At 39.1% G+C, this 19,490-nt stretch overlaps 1 protein-coding gene across 3 annotated transcripts in view; it reads left to right on the top strand.

Annotated features, from left to right (window-relative positions):
* LOC140740615 (transient receptor potential cation channel subfamily M member 6-like) overlaps nucleotides 1–19,490 on the top strand; it is a 133,412-nt gene that overhangs the window by 64,945 nt on the left and 48,977 nt on the right. For all 3 annotated transcript variants that reach the window (XM_073069940.1, XM_073069932.1, XM_073069948.1), the window contains exons 16-23: nucleotides 1,165–1,445; nucleotides 5,032–5,260; nucleotides 9,900–10,055; nucleotides 10,833–10,973; nucleotides 11,384–11,512; nucleotides 14,644–14,895; nucleotides 15,955–16,129; nucleotides 19,117–19,231. In XM_073069940.1, the coding sequence (XP_072926041.1) occupies nucleotides 1,165–1,445; nucleotides 5,032–5,260; nucleotides 9,900–10,055; nucleotides 10,833–10,973; nucleotides 11,384–11,512; nucleotides 14,644–14,895; nucleotides 15,955–16,129; nucleotides 19,117–19,231 (1,478 nt within the window). The remainder of the gene's footprint in view (nucleotides 1–1,164; nucleotides 1,446–5,031; nucleotides 5,261–9,899; nucleotides 10,056–10,832; nucleotides 10,974–11,383; nucleotides 11,513–14,643; nucleotides 14,896–15,954; nucleotides 16,130–19,116; nucleotides 19,232–19,490) is intronic.

Below are 19,490 nucleotides of genomic sequence, written 5' to 3'. Positions count from 1 at the left end.
AGATATTAGCAGATAAATCATTGGAAATACATAATTAAAAATTGTTGTCCTTAATTTGATGTGAATTGGTGCCTTGTACTCGGTAATTAGATCCTTAAGTGCTGTATGGAACTTCTTTTAGACTCTCTTGTTGGGCATGGCTCATCATCAGGAACATGCATTTTTTAAACTCACCCTGTAGCATTTTATTGTATTAACCTGTTGTATAATGAATCTGTGGATAATCCATGGATTTTCATGGGGCTAGTAAGCTGCTCCTTGTATAAATCAATTAGTTCACTATGCCATCCAGAAAAATTGGCAGGGACCCAGTGGTGATACATACCTACAGAAAATTGTTTGGGACCTCATTAAGTTTGAATCTCCGCCCAGCCAGAATATGAAGGGCCAGCTGAGGAGAACTAGTGTTTAATGTGTTTATTTTTTAGCCCCAATAACTGGGATGCCTGTTTGAAGCTGGCGGACAGGAGACTGGAATGCTGGGAAATTGCAGAGGAGCTATTCCTATTTCCTGATTTTGATTTTCAATTTGGAAAGTTTTAGAAATACTCACAGGGGCCAATCAGTAAAGAAATTTTGTCCTTAATGAATAGCTGGCCAATTCTGCATTCATACAACTGAGTTGTCGCTGTTCTTACCCTCTTTACTTGAATTACTGAAGGAAGTCCAGGAATTCCATTCTAAGAAGAGTAATTCATAGCCTACAGAAATCCTGCACATATTTTGATTAGTTTAAAATTACCAGAAAGTGGGCAAAAATTCTTCCTCAGAATCTGTTGCTTTTCTATTTCTGTTAAATTCTCTGCCTCGGCACTATAGTGAATTTTTGAGACTAATAATTTAAAATTAATCTAGTGCCAGATAGCAGAAAAAGTGCTAAAAGAATGTTATACTAATTTATGAACTTTATCTATGTGAAGGTTATGTTTGATTTCATTTATCTCGTTACGGTTTTTGTTGCATATATCTCCTACACATTAAACCTAAAGTTTAAAATATTTAGCAAGACAATATATTGCTACCAATATTTAATTGTATGATACGTTCTGAACTTAAGCTAAAACTCTTTTAATCTAAGTTCTTTATGCTCAGCAATTGAAAACCTGGCCTACAATAGATTTGCTCATTTTTATCTATTCTCATCTGCCATTTTGATTTTTACAGGATAAATCTGTTTTACCTTGTAAGTCAAAAAGGAAGCAAAAGGAGGAAATAATGTTTTCAGAGGATCATGATTCTGCAGGTTTCATTTATCCCTATAATGACCTACTGGTATGGGCGGTGCTGATGAAGCGGCAAAGGATGGCCATGTTTTTCTGGCAGCATGGTGAAGAAGCCATGGCGAAGGCAGTGGTGGCCTGCAAACTGTACAGAGCCATGGCTCATGAGGCTAAGCAGAGCAATATGATGGAGGATATCACTGAACAGTTAAAACAATATTCCAAGTAAGATTGCTCATTTTTCAGCTTTCACTTCCATCTTCAATGCAATGAAATGGCTAACAATTAAGTTGAAGGAAGTTGCATTATCCCGTGTGCTGGCTGCATAATTACTGGCAAGCTTGGCATTCCTTCAGGATTGTGAAAATTCCAGGCTTGTCTGGTGAGCTCTGCCATTTGCGACCTGCTACTGACCTCCATCTGGCACCTAAAGACAGAGCAAGTGCTTTTTGGTAAATTCACAACAGTTCAAAGGTACATTTAATGTCAGAGAAATGTATACAATATACACCCTGAAATTCTTTTTTCTTCGCAACCATCCATGAAAATAGGGGAGTGCCCCAAAGAATGAATGACAGTTAAATGTTAGAACCCCAAAGCCCCCCCAGCTCCCCCCTCCCATGCATAAGCAGCAGCAAAGCATTGATCCCCCTTCCCCCTCCAGCATAAAAAAAGCATCCTCCCCCCCCACCGGGCACTCAAGTGTGCAGCAATAAAGACACAGACTTGCAGTATCCCAAAGCCTACTCGTTCATCTGGTAGTTGACATACCCCAGGCTCTCTCCCTCCCTAATAAGGAAAAGAGAGGTGTCTCTGTTTCACAGAGAGAGGAGAGACATAACAAACAACTCGTTGGTTTACGATGTTAAAAGTCTGTTGTGTTGCTTTTTCTGAACTCTGTACCCAAAGAACTCGGGTCTCTGGGCACACAGCCAGAGATCTTCCATCTCCCACGACACACTGATTTCCTGCAGAGGCTCCGACCTCGAGTCTGCCTGCCTCCAGAGCCACGAAATCCTGAAACTCCAAAGGCGTGCTAATCTTCTTGGGCGCGTCCCTGGTGTATTGAATAATGGCCAGTCGTGAGACCCCGAGAGCAGGTCCCGTTCCTGCAAAGTACCGAAGTCAGCGTGTAACTCCAGGTCAGGGTCTTCAAAAGATCCCTGAAAGGGAAAATTAGAGATATTAAAGATAGAAATAGAGCTGTTTCTGAAGATGCAAGCAAATTATTCTCCATTAGGCGCCATCGTCTCTCCTAAACTCTGCCCCTTTGTGAACAAGAACTGCTTTCTAGACAGCATCAGAGTTGGAGCAAATTCAGGTTGTTTGGACCACATTGTGAGCCATTTCATTTAAGGAACATTAGAGCTCTTGTACATTTTTTGACATATTCTGGGAAAGCTGCACTGCACATTTGAATAACGCCATTTTCAACTTTCTGTCTCAATCTGATATCTTAACTCGAGTATGGCACCTCTGACTCTGAAGTGTCACTGGAGTTCAGTGTGAACTCGTAACCTTTAGACTTGGCATTATCAAAGACAGTGACAATTTGGCTCAATTTTTCTTGTGTTTATGCAGTTTTCCTAAGATTATAGATAAGAGTAAATTTATTCTCAGTGACCTGACCTACATCCATCTGGGTTTGTATCTTTGCTGCAATACATGTACAGAAGATAACTTGATATAAGTGTGTGGCCCCTTTTCTCAATGTTTAGAAATAGAATGAAGCGTAGAATACTGAGGGGAGATTTGATAGAGATACACAAAGTTATGAAGGCTAAAGATAGGGTAAATGCAAGCAGGCTTTTTCCGCTGAGGTAGGGTATGACTAGAACTAGAGGTCATGGGTTAAGGATGAAAGTTAAAAGGGGAGCTTGAGGGGAATCTTCACTCAGAGGGTCAAGAATGTGGAATGAGCTGCTGACGCAAGTTGTGCATGTGAGTTCGATTTCAGCATTTAAGAGTAGCTTGGATAGGTACATGGTAGGCAGGGGTATGGTGCTGGTGCAGGTGGTTGGGACTAGGCAGCTTAAATCATTAAGCATGGGCTAAAACGGCCTAAGGGTCTGTTTCTGTGCTGATTTCTATGACTCTATGAAAATACAACACTCCTGGAGCATGGTAATTGGCTTGCAATTGTTGTGAAATAGTTTCCTAATTGGTCTCCACATTTGTATTCAAAATGACCATCATTCAGCTCTGACCCCCTAGATTCTTTGGGTTAGTCAAAGTTGATGAAGACTTACCCTTCTGTCACTCTGGTCTGGGCACCAGGGTATTCATAAAATAAAAATGTCTCTTCGTCCTGTAGTTCCAGGCCAATCTTCAGCTGCAATGAAAACCTAAAAATGCCAGAGTAGGATTAAAGTGTTGGAGACAGGTGACGAGTATCCTCACCTTCCAGTAACTAGCAAACAGGTACAATGACATACATAAAACATTTGCCAAAAATGAAAATCTATTTTACAAGCAAAAGAAAATCGGCAGATGCTGGAAATCCAAGCAACACACACAAAAACTGGAGGAACTCAGTAGGCCAGGCAGCATCTATGGAAAAGAGCCGGAGAAGGTGGGATCTCCCAGTGGTCACCCATTTTAATTTCACTGCCCATTCCCATTCTGACATGTCAGTCCACTACTGTTGTGATAAGACCACACTCAGGGTGGAGGAACAACACCTTATATTCTGTATGGGTAGCCTCCAACCTGACGGCATGAACCTCGGTTTCTCGAATTCCTGGTAACGCCCCCTCACCCTCCTCACCATTCCCCATTCCCATTTCCCTCTCTCACTTTACCTCCTTACCTGCCCATCACCTCCCTCTGGCATTCCTCCCCCTTTTCTTTCTTCCATGGCTTTCTTTCCTCTCCTATCAGATTCTCCCTTCTTCAGCCCTGTATCTCTTTCACCAATCAACTTCCCAGCTCTTTACTTCACCCCTACCCACCTCCTGGTTTCACTTATCACCTTGTGTTTCTTCCTCCCCTCCGCCCCAGCTTCTAACTCTGACTCCTCATCTTTTTTTCTCCAGTCCTGATGAAGGGTCTTGGCCCGGAATGTCAACAATACTCTTTTTCATAGACGCTGCTTAGTCTGTTGAGTTCCTCCAGCACTTTGTGTGTGTTGCATCTATTTTACAATCTCTCATTCTCTATCTTGAAATATCCTGCACACCGCACATATTTTCAAATATTATTCATGGTAATATTCTTAAGCCTGTGTGCAAAGTTTTAAGATAATCGTTCTCTTTAAACAAAATGCATTGCTTTTACATTGCAATAACTAAAATCTTTGAGTCAATGTTGGATTGGGGTGTAGAATTGTTATTTTTCTTGTAGTTGAACTTTCCTATGCGTGCATGCAATTTTATATAATCACTTATATACCTGTAAATTGTTCAGTGAATTTCCAATGATTACACTAAAGTTGCTTCTGTATTTTTGAAGAAACTTCACAGTAGCAGGTGTCACACCACTGGAATCTGGCTGTTTTACAGGTTAATTGTTATCATATGTAATTTTTGGTTATCTCTAGTGTGAGTATGAGATTGTTACAACTTTCTTTCTTTGTTCATGTGACACTTAAGCAATATGTTTAATACCTCAGTCCTGCCTTCCAAAGAACCACAGGCTTCCAAAAGCTTTAGCACCCAAGAGCAATGAAGTTACTTTTGTATTCTTTCCCTGTTGTTCCAATGTTCCTCTGCTGTTAAGGAATATTGGCATCATGGGATTGTTGGTGAATTGGCCTATTTCTCTGCAGTACTATACTTATGTTCTTTCATGTGGAAATATTTTTATCTGTTAGGGAATTTGGCGAGCTTGCTGTGGACCTTTTAGATCATGCGTTCAAGCAGAATGAGCGAATGGCCATGAAGTTGCTGACCTATGAGCTGAGGAACTGGAGTAATTCCACGTGTTTGAAACTGGCTGTGTCATCTCGACTTCGACCATTTGTTTCCCACACCTGCACTCAAATGCTCCTAACTGATATCTGGATGGGACGGCTGAACATGAGGAAGAACTCGTGGTTTAAGGTAAAGTGAATTCTGGCATGTTCTGTATGCCTAACCTGTTTCTGGAATCGGTCTTTTCCCTTGTAGATTGAAGAAGTTCCTTATGTTGTTCGAATTGGCTCACCTTGATATTGGTCATTAGTTTATTATGGTCATGTGTACCAAGGTACAGTGCTAGGCTTTTATCTGCATGCTCAGCGGATTCTTGGGGACTAGGTAGAGTTTCTTCAGTGTTTAAGAATTTTAAAGGTATCTTAATTGTATGTTATGTTGTGGTATTTTATTTTGTGGAGATATCAATTTGACATCTTCTTCCCAGGATAATGCTTCTAATCTTAGTCTGGTAAAACATTAGTTATTTTCCAGTATTGTGCTACACTGTACTTAATGAGGTGTGAAGAATGTCTGTAGCAACTTCCTCCACAGTGTTTCACCTTTTGTTTTCTTATATATGCCATTTGGATGTGTTCTATTTTGCTCAATCTCCATAAATATTCATGTGAAAATTTTAAAGCAATTTTGTGAATCTTAGTTTCTCATGTTGTCCCAGATCAAAGGTTCCAATAGTAACTGATGTTCTAAACTATTCTGCCATATTATTTCCCTCATCTCACTTTTTTCCAAGATGGCACCCGTGAACCATCGCAACATTTTACGGGCTGCTTACAAAACTTCTAAATACATTTCTTCTGAATTAAGCTCAGTGCAATCTGTAGCCTGTAATTTCCCTTTAAGCAACATTCTTTTGAACTGTCTTAATGAACTAGTGATTTCACGATCTTCTGAAGGATCAGCAGACTTGACTCAAGCATGCAGGTATGGTACTTCTAAGCGGACGAAGGTACATCGCCATAGATGGAAGAGAGGGAGGAGGGGAGGGCTTCAAGCCAGTCTGAAATGCTAAGCAATGTAAGTTCCTTTACCCAGCATTTCATTACCAAATGTACGGTTGCTGGAGAACGAGGCCGAAGGCAAGATTCAGATTCAGATTCAGTTTATTGTCATTTAGAAACCACAAATGCAATGCAGTTAAAAATGAGACAACGTTCCTCCAGAATGATATCCCAAAAGCATATGACAAAACAGACTACACCAGAAAATCCACATAACGTTTGGCAATCCCCAATCCAGAGTCCAGAGAGGCTGCTGTGTATTAATATCGCGCTACCGTCTTAGCGCGTTCCCCGGAGATGAGCTCCAAATCCACCAGACAAACAAGACCAAAAACTAAAGCTACAAGACTTGCACAAAATCACATAGTTACAACAGTGCAAACAATAGCATAATTGATTAAAAAAAACAGACTATGGGCACAGTAAAAATAGTCCAAAGATGTTAAAGGACTATAAGTTCAAAAGAAATCACCACACACAAGATTGCTGTGTTGGAGGGAAATGAGGAATTGCTGAGTTTTATGTTTCACAAAGACATTGCCCACTCTGAACACACCGGATTCAGTGACCATACCCGAGGACTTTGTGATACACAGGATGGACCAAATTGCTGACAAGGAGAAGGCAAAAAGTGAGGGATGTGTGTCATGATAAATTCTCTGTGGCGTCTTGGTCTAGTCACACTCCTGCTCCCCCAACCTGAAGCATCTAACAATTAAGTGCCAACCGTTCTATTTACCAATAGAGTTCTCCTCCATGATCTTGACTGCAGTTTACATACTGCCAAAAGCTGCCGTTGTCCAGGCACTCGAGATATTGAATGCTGCTTTCACCATGCAAGAAACAGCTCACCCAAAACATTTCAAGTTATGTTTGGGGACTTCAATCTGTCCTGTTTGAAGAAATCTCTGCTTAATTATCATCAGCATATAACCTGCAGCACCAGGGATCCCAACATACCCAATCTCTGCTATACTACAGTTAGGAATGCTTGTCATTCCATACCTAGACTGCATTTCAGGAAATCTGATCACTTGGCTGTCCTTCTCCCACCTGCATGCTGGCAGAGACTAAAGAGCAAAGTTCCAAAGATAAGGACAAGTCGTGGGAGGCAGAGGAGCGGTTACAGGATTGCTTCAAGTTGGTGGACTGGGCTGTGTTCAAGGACTCATCAGAGGATCTGAGTGAATACCCCACTGTTGCCACAGACTTTATAAAAACAGTTGTGAACAAGTGTGTTCACAGAAAAATCATTCAGAATCTTCCCTGACAAGAGACCTTGGATGGACCAGAAGATCACTGTCTGTTGAGGGCCAGATCAGTGGCATTCAGGTCTAGCGACCAAGTAAGGTACTTGGTCCAAGTATGACCTCTGGAAAGCTATGTCACGGGCCAAGTGGCAATTGCAGACCAAACCTGAGGTTCTGTGAAATGCTCATCAGCTGTGGCAGAGCTTGAATGCCATTACCTCTTTCAAAAGCGAAACCAAGTGACGTGGGTGACAACAAGGCTTCGCTCCCAAATGAGCTCAATGCCTCCATGCTCATTTTGATCATCTAAACACATAAGAACCTTCACAGACTCACACAGCTCCCAATGGCACTGTGATTTCTGTCTTTGAGCTGATGTGAGAGCATCCTCCTGCAGAGGGATCCCTTGGAAAGCATTCAGCCCGTATAGGCTACTGGCCGAGTACTGAAGACCTGTGCTGATCAACTGGCTGGAATATTCACCGATATTTTTAACCTCTTTCTTCGGCGGTCTGAGGTACCAACCTACTTCAAGCAGCTTCAATTATACTGGTGCCTAAAGAGAATGTGGTAACCTGCCTCAATGACTATCGTCCAATAGCACGTACATTCACAGTGATGAAGTGTTTTGAGAGGTTGGTGATGAAAAATATTAGCTCCTGCCTGAGAAATGACTTGGATCCACTCCAATTTGCCTATTGTCACAACAGGTCAATAGCATTTCATTGGCTCTTCACTCAACCCTAGAATATCTGGACAGTGAAGATGCATACATCGACTACATCTCAGAATTCAACACTGTCATCCCCTCAAAACTAATCAATAAGCTTCAAGATCTTGGCCTCTATACATCCTTGTGCAATTGAATCCTTGATTTCCTCACTTGTAGGCCGCAGTCAGTTCGATTGGTAACAGCATCTCCTCCATGATCTCCATCAGCACTGGTGCACCACAATGCTTTGTATGTAGCCTCCTGCTCTACTCACTTTATACTTATGATTGCGTGGCTAACCACAGTTCCAATGTCATATTTAAGTTTGCTGGCAACACAACTGTTGTAGGCCAAATCGAAGGTGATAATGAATCAGCATACAGGAGGGAGACTGAAATCTGGTGGAGTGGTCTCATAAAAACAACCTCTCATTGAATGTCAGCAAGACTAATATTATCAAAATGGTGAGGTATAAGCAGATTTTGAAAAGGGAAATTAGATCATTTGAGTTAGTCTAATTATTTAGGTAGTTAGGAAAGGTCAAGGGAGCTGGGAGCTTAGCTCTTTAAAGCAAGCATAGACAAGATGGGCTAAATGGCAAAATATGCAAATAGCAAAAAAATGAGCAATAAACACAGAATATAAAACACCAAACTACCAATCATCAAACAAATCCAGGCATATTCAGTTCAGTTCAATCCAGCTCCTTGCCATTCATTAACTTCAAGCCACAGCACCAGTTCACCACAATCAAAAAAAGAACAGAAATAGCAATGGAAAAAGGAGTGGCCAGAAACCAGAAACACATCATCACATGATCTATAGAGTCAGGACTCTGGCTCCATCCTCCTGCGGCACTGAGTGAGAGGGAGAGAGAGAGGCACCATTCGAATACTGGATCCTTCGTCTGTGAGCAGTGGACGAGAGGAAGAGAGAGACCATGACATGCAGACATCTTCCTCAGGCAGTGAGAGAGACCAGCCATCCGCAGGTAGATGGTGCTGAACTCTTGCATGCCTCCCGCTCTCTTCCTCAATGATTTCAATCTTCCTTGACGCTTTAATTCGCAAGATCAGAGAGGAATGGATTAGATCTTGGGCTCACACATCAACCATCTCTAGGTTTCTTGACTTCCAGGCCACCACACATTTTGCTCAAAACCTTACCAAATCCCCTTGGAGACAGCAAAGTGCAGATCGCTCAATCAGCCTGAAGACACACCACCGATATGTAGACCAGAGACGCCAATAGTCACAGAACCTCATCTGAAAGAAAATGTGAAAGGAGTAGTTTCTTGAACGGTCTGAAGGATGTCGCCCTTGGTTGTGTTTGCTGGGGACATCTCTGATATGGTCAAAGCACTTCTTATATGATGATGTGGCTGCTTTCACAATGGTTAATTAAACATTCATAAATCAAATGTTATGCTTTGTTTGTTCAATCAGTAAAGTCTAGTGAAAGTCCGCTTATAAAAAGTCTTCTTATCTGCCACCTATTCCTTGCCAGCTTCTTATTTCATCCCACCACCTTCCCCCCGATCTGCTTTCACCTATTAGCTGCCAGTTTATACTTCTTCCCCTCCTCCTTCTTATTCTGGCTCCTCCTGCCCTTCCTTTTCAGTCTTGATGAAGCACCTCAGACCAGAACATTGACTCTTTAATCCCTCCATATATACAGTCTGACCTGCTGAGCTCCTCCAGCATTTTGTATGTGTGTCTCAACTTCCAGTAACTATGGGTTTGATGAGCAAACCATGCAGGGATGGTTTTGTGGCTTTCTCCTAATGTGACTTCTCTCATTGTCAGGTCATCCTGAGCATTCTTCTGCCTCCCACCATTCTGATGCTGGAGTTTAAGAGCAGAGCTGAAATGTCTCATATACCACAGTCTCAGGAATCACACCAGTTTGCTCGACAGTGCAGTTTCCAAAACTCCAATTCTGTCAACGATGAACAGCCTTCTGTAAGTTTAGTGGGTTACCTTCAGCTTGGCTTGGAATTTCTAGTGGGCTGTTGTATTGGTGTTCCTGTGCATTTCAACCATTATCAGCCAAACCATTGCAAAAGATTGCAGAACTTCAAGCTTCTTGCGCATTCACTACAACTGATCTGTTTCTGATGTTTTTGTATTAGTTGAATGTGCATTACATTGATCATGCTCCTGACCGAAATAAACATCAAGGTGATTATCTGATAATTGTACTTGCTACTAAATTATTCAAAAAAAATTCTTTTGTCAGTTTTAAGTGTGTTTAGTTGGGCTTCTTTTATATTTCAACTCTGGGGCTCCTCACTAACGCAACTAGTAACTGTTCCTGTCTACATTTTTTCCATTTACGTCAACTTCATAGTTATTACCATTCAAAATGAGATACTCACAAATTGTATTCCAGGCACATTGATTAATCAAGGTTTCTTTTTGTGATTAAACCCATTTTCATCTGCATCAATAAAATTGCATCAGATTGCCACAACCAAAGGAATAATCTTAATTAAAGTTTTTAAAAATTCTCAAATTCCATTGTTACTAAACAATTCAGATTGATTATTTATCACTTAAAAGATTTGTCTTGAAAGTGTTCCACTTTTTATACCAAAAGTATGTGTAATCAGTCTTCAAGGCAAGTAGTTATGTACTTGTTTATACTTTAAGGTGTATTCAGCACTCGGATAGCTTTAATATCTATTCATTAGTTAACAATCAAGGTTTTAAAAGTGATTTTCATTTCTCTAATAAAAGATGGATTACGACTCAGAAAAAGGTGAAAAATCCAAAGAAAGTCAAAATGAAATCGTTGGTATAAGACAAAGGGGGCTACCTTGGACAAGAAAAGCCTATGAATTTTACAATGCACCGATTGTCAAGTTCTGGTTCCACACGGTTTGTCATCATTTACAAATGCTTTTGCAATTAAAATATTTTATAATTCTGATTGGCATGAATGAGTGGGATTTAGGATTTATCGTCTAGTCATTGGAAGTGGTTGTCTAGACATCAACTCACTGTGTGAGATCATTGGCTCTATAAGAAAATGTGCTTGTTTCATTTGAAATAGTTTTCATAACAAACATTTTTGAAATTTTGAACACATGAAACTGCGATGTGAATATGCCAAATACATTTGCATATTATTTTTAACCAATGTCACAGAAGTAAGAATAATGCGGGTTTCTTCTCTTCTCTGGTCCCAAAGAAAGCAATTGAATATTGCAGCAACTATCTTTGTATGAAATTTTTTCAAATGTTCCAGAGCAAAAAATACTTTTTTTTTTCCTTTTTACTCTTCACAGATTGCCTACTTAGCATTTCTGATGCTGTTTACCTACACGGTGTTAGTGAAAATGGAGCCCTTGCCCAGTGTCCAAGAATGGATTGTCATCATTTACATTTTCACAACAGCTATGGAAAAAGCCAGAGAGGTGAACATGTTTGAATCTACTCTTAGCTCTCAGAATAAATCATATAACAAATATTATAAAGTATTAATGGTATACTGCTTTAATTACACATAGAGAAGATACTAATTAAGAATTAGATCAGTGATTAGGACTTTTCAGATATGATCCCAGTCATTGCTGGGCTTATTGATCTTACTTGGGTTGCTCCTCAGAAATGACTTTCTTTTTTAGTGCCCCACTGGAGAGGAAAGAACAACTTATTAGCTCCCAGTTTTCAGTCATTCGTGCAAATGCGTAGCATTTACTTTAGACATTGAAAAAACAACAACATTGGGAAATTGAGTGTTGAGGAGGAACTTCCAATTTGAACTTGCAAGCATTTTAGAATGGAATAATATTTGTAGCTCTTATTCAGTCTTGGAAGTGTTTCCCTTGCTCTATGTACTAGGTTATAACAGCTTGCTGAGTAAACCAAATTGTCCTCGGCTCCTTCACATTCTCACCAGTTATCCAGTTTCAATGTTCTCTTATCCTTCAGTAACATAAACTTCCCATATTTGTGAAGACCTTAGTGGCTTGTGCTACTACCTTCAAAATTTGTGTTTGTGAAACCCTTGGAGTCCTTCTGTTCCTGTGATCTCTTAAAATTCTTACCATGTAATTTGAATTGTCCTAAGTTTTAAAATTCTGAAGTATGTTACTTCACTCTTCTCTCTATTAAATTTCTATCCACCTTGCATCAAACGATTTCATCCATTTGTGAATGTCAGCTGTTGTCTATTATTATTGCTCGCACTTGTTACAGAATAGGCAAACTTTATGTATACCCTGCTAGAGGTCAATAATAAGTATTGAACAATTAATGGACCCAACACCAACCCCTGGTGGCCATCATTACATATTTCTCTCCAGCAAGGAAACCAATCACTCACCACTGTTCCTTATTTCCTGTCCCTTGCCCACTCAGCCTCTTGTGTCTTTAATCTGATTGGTTTTGATTTAAATATAAAAAGATCCAAATGAAGTTTTTTTAGAGGGAAAAACGTCCTTGACAGTTGTGCCTCAAAAGGACTTTTTTTTTTGCCTATGGAATGTGCATTCCGAGATATAATGAGAAAAGGGTATTTGACCTTACTGCTGCAGACAATGAGCAAGAGTGCCTGGAGGATAATGGCCTGATGCCAGTGGCCATTTAAGACCTCTCATATTTTGTTGCTTCATAGCAGCTGTTTTATGGCTAGCTATATCTGGATCTGTTCATGTAGATGCAATTAAGTAGCTATGAGTAGCAAATGGTGTATAATGGTACACCTTTAGGCTCCTTATCACCTTAATCTTCTAATAAAGCTGCTAAATTAGGGGTTGTTCACCATGCTTCAAGGGTACATGTATGAGCATTTAATGCTAATGGTACATTTACCCACTGAACCTGCGGATGTTCTCCCAGGGCTTGTTAGACTAAACTGTCTTTCGTGTTTGTAAATGAGGTAGCACTAAACTACTGTGAGGTTAATTGACCAATTATATTATAGTTTTCACATCACATTGATTCAAAGATGGCTGTGCACCCTCAGAGTCCTCTATTGCTATCGAATTTTCATCCCCTGTTTTGGCTCCCACATCTGTTTGACTTTTGCAGTGAAGCTCGATATTACTCCTTGGTGGTTCTTTAGCTATAATCTATCACTTTATTTTTAAACAAGTATTTTTTTTCCTTCGCCATTAAAGTGGATGACTTGGCTTTTTTTTTCACATTACATTCCACCTGTTACTTAATCTGTCTCCCCTTATTTCTTTGGATATACAGTATCAGACTTGGTGAATCATTGATAGAACTCCGATTGCTGATGACTGCTAAAGAAAAGCAATTTATTTTAGGGATTATTGAGATGCCAGAACTGAAGGAAAGCAATAACTTTGCAGTGTAATAGATCTAGGAAGTTTTGCAGATTAGGAAGAAGTATCCACATTAAAACTTTCGGTCCACCTCATCAATGCTGGCCATTGTGAGAAAGTTTTCTTGATGTCATATGCTGAAGAATGCATTGGTGAATCAGGAGTATTATTTGGAGCTGCAGTCTCTTTATTGTTTTAAGTAGCATTGTTTTTACATCTGTTCTGAAAATAATAAACCTATTTCTCTAAGTTCTGCAAAAATATTAAGTGCCAGTTAAAATACATAGTAATATGCAAAGTAAAATGGATGTAAATATTGCAGCTCATTTGATTGTCTCCTGTACCTTTAGTTTGTCTGACAAGAATAGTTACGTCTGAATCTAGATCCAGTAAATTTTGGAAGAAATTTGCTCTGCCAATGGGGAACTTGAATTCTTTTTATCTCCTTCAGATGTTAGGTTGGATGTTCCACTACTGAGGTAGAATGTTGGAGGCTGAATTGACCTCTGCAACTGAAGCAATTCCTTGCAGAAGTATGTAATGATTTCAGGTGTCTATAGCACATGGGAATAATGAGAACAAAATCTTGAGAGAGAGGAATATGAAACATAATATTTAGATGGTAGAATACAATAATAAAATTACTGGATTTCCAGTCTTAAAATTACTCTCTTTAATCCAAAACAAACACCTTTACTCCAGTTATTTTCCATTTATCCTTTGCAAAGTTATTCACAGGTTTGTCCATGAACGTTAATGATATTTCTCAAAAGCAATCACCATCTTTAGTGTGCTATTAGTAGCCTTTTCACATGGTTACTTGCAGGTTTACATAACTTTGCTTTACTTTTTGGAGCCATTAAACGTAAGGGGAATTCACAACTCATAATTGACCTGCTCACTGTATCAATTTGTCGGTGCAACTTACCGGTAATTGACGTACAAAGGCCAATGAGCTTTTCAGAATAAATAACCTACTCTTGTGATTAATTACAGCCATGGGTTGTTGTTCAGCATTATTTTGAAGTTTGTTTTTATTCTAATGCTCTCTGTGCAATTTCCAGCTAATATAATATTTTCAGAAGTTTATTGCCTGCTCTGTAATGTAATTTTGGCATATGTTTTTTTTAGTTTCTACCTCTGATTACTTGCATACAGCAGTATTTTAATTCCAAAGAGAGAGATAAAGTTAGCTTTATTCAGAAGCAGTATTGAAACTGGCCAACCTTATCTTCATCTCTGCCTTTATTACACAGATCTTAATATCAGAGCCAGGAAAATTCAGCCAGAAGGTTAAAGTTTGGGTCCAAGAATACTGGAACTTCAATGATTCTGTGGCTATAATTCTGTTTGTTGTTGGATTTGGTTTGCGCTGGACTAACCAGCCATTGCAGATTGCTGGAAGGATTATATACTCCTTGGATATTATATTTTGGTTTGCGAGGCTTCTGGATTTCTTTGCTGTCAATCAGCACGCAGGTCCATATTTGACAATGATTGGGAAAATGGTATGTTTTTAAAATCTTTTCTGCTGTAATCGTCCACTTAAAATAATTTTGATCTTTTATTAAGTCGCCCATTAATAGTTTTGACAGCAGCTTTTTTTTGTTTATATTATAGCTCTAATGAATCAGTTTATCATGTTTTTTGTTACAGTTTCTTGTGATAATCTGAATAGTAAATAAATCCTTGTTTAATTGCATTGAATGACAATGATCATACATTCAACAGAATCTGATCTGGTCGAGCCACATTTAGGCTGGTCATTACTGTCACTTGGCCGATACAGACGTTTTTCCAGCAGTTTTTTTTGCAACCATATTTTGTCGTGTCAAAACACATTGGAGATTGGGTGTTTGGCATTAGGTACTAACCTCCTTATTCTCCCAAACCTTCCCTTCACTGCAAGTCCCATGTGTGACTGAGAATTCTGCACTTGCTCCTGAGTGTCGCTCTAACAATACCGGCACCATTCAGGTCAAAGCAGACTGCTTGATCAACAGCCTAGCCAAAACTAGGGCACTGTGAATTCATATTATAAATTACTTGCAATGTAAACCAAAGCAAGCTTGCAAGGCTTTTTATTTGTGGTTGTAAGTTAGATGCTTCACTGGATTAGAACTCGGGAGCCTTCGCTCCAAAGTCTGGCGCCGATGCCACTACACCATCAGCCGAACTTCAGAGTGAAGGCTCCTGAGATTGTAGATGTAGGAATGCTTTAGTAGATCTCCTGGCCAAATTCTCACCAGCATAAGAACATGCTGAAGAAACAGAGGTCCTGTACTCGTCACACACATTTGGGCGAAGCCCCGTGAATATACTCCACAAGCATTTATAACTCTGCAGTGAGAAATGTTATCATGCCAACATAGATCCTGATTTAGAATCTGACTCCTCTGTACCAGTTTTCTCTATAGGGAATTAAAATCCCTGATAATTATATAAAATAACAAGGTCAGGGTAAATTTTATCCCTTTTAACTTGCACTAATCTAAAACTATTCTAGACCCTAGTCGTGCACTTAATAAATGCGATAAATATTTAAATGTATTTTCTTTTATGTTTAGACAACTAACATGTTCTATATCGTGATACTGATGGCGATTGTCCTGTTGAGCTTTGGGGTCTCCAGAAAGGCCATACTTTCTCCATCGGAGCAACCTTCCTGGGATCTTGCTCGGGATGTAGTTTTCCAGCCTTACTGGATGATATTTGGTGAAGTTTACGCCAGTGAAATTGATCGTATGTATACAGTTGTCTGCAATTACAAATGTAACATATAAATGTTTCAATCGAACACAGTGAGAATAACACGTTGCCATGTAATATACAGATTATGAATAATACTATTCTACATTATTATGCAAAAGTTTGCAACTTCGGCTAGTAAACTAAGTAGGGTTGTGTTTTAATGTCTCTTATTAATAAATTTTGCTGGCACTTGCTTCACACTGAGCTGTGGTAACAATACCACAAAATGGAGATGGAACACTTCAGATGAGAGACTGGAGAGACTAGGGTTATTGTCCCTGGAATGGAGAGATATATTGAGGTGTATAAAATTATGATGAGTATAGAGGGGTGAGACTGCAGGAAACTTTTCCCCACATCAGAAGTATGTAAGGTTAGAGGATAGATTTAGGGTAAGGGCTAAGAAATTTCAGGAGGATCTGAAGGGGACATTTTTCACCTAGAGTATGGTGAGTGTCTGGAATACACTGAGAGGGTGGTGGAAGATGAGTCGCTGACAACCATCTAGATGAACATTCGAATTGCCTCGGCATAGAAGGCTATGGGCAAGTCCTAGAAGAAAGGATTCATAAGAATAGGTGCCTAGTGGTAGACATGGATGTGGTAGATTAAATGGCCTGTTTCCATAATGTAATACTCTATGACTAGAAATATTTCCTAAAAGTAAAGAACTGCACAAGGTGGAAGTCAGAAATAAAAACAGAAATCTGTAAATACTCAGCGGATCAGGTGACATCTGTAGAAAGACAAAGAGTTAATGTTCCAGAAGAACTAAAAATTGAACATAATTCTGCAGCAAAAGTGAAGGGGTGGATGGATTGAAAAAACAAGTTCAAGTTTATTGCTGTCACAGGGATGCATAGAGTATAAATGCCATGAAAACCAGCTTTTTAGAGCAACAGCACAGGACGAAACAATGCGAGATCATTCATTCGTTAATATAAAATTAAATTAACATTAATTAAACATGTGTAAAACAAAAACAACATAAACAAGCAATGACACGTGTGTGTATGTGTGAGAGAGAGAGAGAGAGAGAGAGAAAGATGGATAATTATTGCAGGTTTTATAGTTCAGAAGCTGATGGCAAACAAGCTGTGATATAGTCCAATAGACTGATGCTGATCTGACTATGTCTCCTTACCCATGTTGACATATTACACGCTACCACAGCTAGTCAGAGAAGCTGCAGAGAAGGTGATTCTTATTTATTTATTTATTTATTTATTTGTTTGTTTGTTTGTTTGTTTGTTTGTTTGTTTATTTATTTATTTATTTAAAAAAATTAAAAAAAACTTTTTTTTATTGTGTTTTCAAGTAGTTACAGAATAAAAGTGTATGAAAAAGAAAATGTGTGTTACCCATCCCCCCTCCCCTTAACCCCTCCCCCCTAACATTCTTGACGTGCTGGAAATGGAACGAACACGGTTGGAAGCCCTGTAAACAATGTGTAAGGTGTTATAATCAGAACTGACACAACAGAGCTGAGAAATTAGGAGAATGGAAGAGATGTTTTGCAAGACACAGGTTAGGAAGCAGTGTTGTCAAAACAGCAATGGGAATCAGCTTCTAATGAATATTGGTAACCAACTTCTAGAGAAACTGAAAAAGGGGAAAGGAAGAGTTAGAGTCAGGTTGGTCAGATTGAAAACAGATGTGAATTGGCAGCAAATGCGATGCAGCTCACCAGTTAACAACAGCAGGAAGCAACAATCTATAGTCATCTATATACAGATAAAGAGCTGGTGGAGGAGGATGAATGGGCCTGTGTTTTAATTTTCATTAAAAAGCTTTTGCAAAGGGTGGTGCAGTGCATTATTAGTTCAATGGCTTTTAGAGGAAGCTTATTAAAGTAAGAAAATAAAACTAGGCAGTAGGGGCTGTTTGCATCTCTCTCAAGCTATAGATAACACACAGATGTAACTTTGATTTTTTACATTGTATACATTTTCTTAATTGTAATTGTTCAGATAATTTAGAATTGTGAATAAATGGATCAGAAGGGAATTGTGAGATCTATACTTTTATTGAGGCTTATTGGGGTATGGAATGCTTTGCTGCAGGAAGAAGTTATTGCATCTTATAAGGGGAATTGATTAACTATGTTGAAGCAAAGAGTGATGGTGTTTTGGATTTAGTTTTGTTCTGGAAAAGAGTCAGCAAAGCCTAACAGTTGTCCAAGAGAAAAAACTCCAGATGAAATGGATACAGTGCTCTGAAAATCCAGAAGGTAAGACAGACAATACTGATGAAAGGTCACTGAGCTAAATTATGACCCCATTTCTCTCTCCAACAAGGCTGACTGACCTTTTTCCAGCATTTTCTATTTCAATTTCAGAATCAATGATCAAATTGTTTCCTTTACTGTTGCAAATAGTTTTGACTTCATGATTTTATATTGATATGTGACCAAAATATTTGGATTAAAATTAATTTGGATGTTCTGTTGAAAACATTTTTATTGTTGTGTTCACATTGGCGTAGTTGTCTGCCTTTCTGCAGAGCACCCTGCTCTTTCCTCTTCTACTTGAGCATGAATGTGCAACCAGACTCCAGTCCATGCCATCTTACTGGATATCTGATTGTGCTTTGTGTATGTTGTACCCAGATTTACTAGGTAGAATAACAACATGGGTGCACATAATGACCAAGATTAAGTTTTGTGAAGTCCAAAAGAAAATGAACGTTTCTCTTAGACTTCACAGGAATGATGCATGCACTTGCTGCATGGACCCCAGTCTCCCTTGATTTGAAGTCTGTGGTGAATTATTGCACTGGACAGCAACTATGGCAAGGGCTGGATGAAGTATTTCCAGTGTATTGTCTGATAGAGAAGTCTGCATTCTATTCCTGTTATATGTGACAGGCAAAATACAGTGAGTGGCAAGCTCTGAAGGATTTGCTTTAAATCAGCAGCTAAGTGTTTTACATTTACTGATTTTTTTTTCATTAACACTGTTGTTCTGTTTTGACTGCAGCTTGTGAAAACAATGAAGACTGTCCCCCAGGTTCATTTCTTAATCCATTCCTTCAGGCTGTTTACCTGTTTGTACAATACATTATACTAGTCAATCTGCTCATTGCTTTCTTCAAGTAAGAATTACATTTTAAAAGACATGTATAATATTTCTACTTCTGTGAAATTGCAGAGCTCATCAACTTTGGGGGGGGGGAACGTCTTAAAGAGCAAAAAAGTATTTTGTAAATTTGTGAAAATCATGTGGTTGAAAAGTAGCACTTGGATTCATAATCTGAAAGTTATAATTAAGGATGAGAAATTCTGTGAAAGCTGAAGTCTTTAATGCCTTAGAGATTAGTGCTGAAAATTCCTAATGGCTGCATTCAGGCACAA

Source organism: Hemitrygon akajei, chromosome 2 (assembly GCF_048418815.1).
Source record: "Hemitrygon akajei chromosome 2, sHemAka1.3, whole genome shotgun sequence".
Lineage (NCBI taxonomy): Eukaryota > Metazoa > Chordata > Chondrichthyes > Myliobatiformes > Dasyatidae > Hemitrygon > Hemitrygon akajei.
This window is presented reverse-complemented; position numbering and strand designations above follow the sequence as displayed.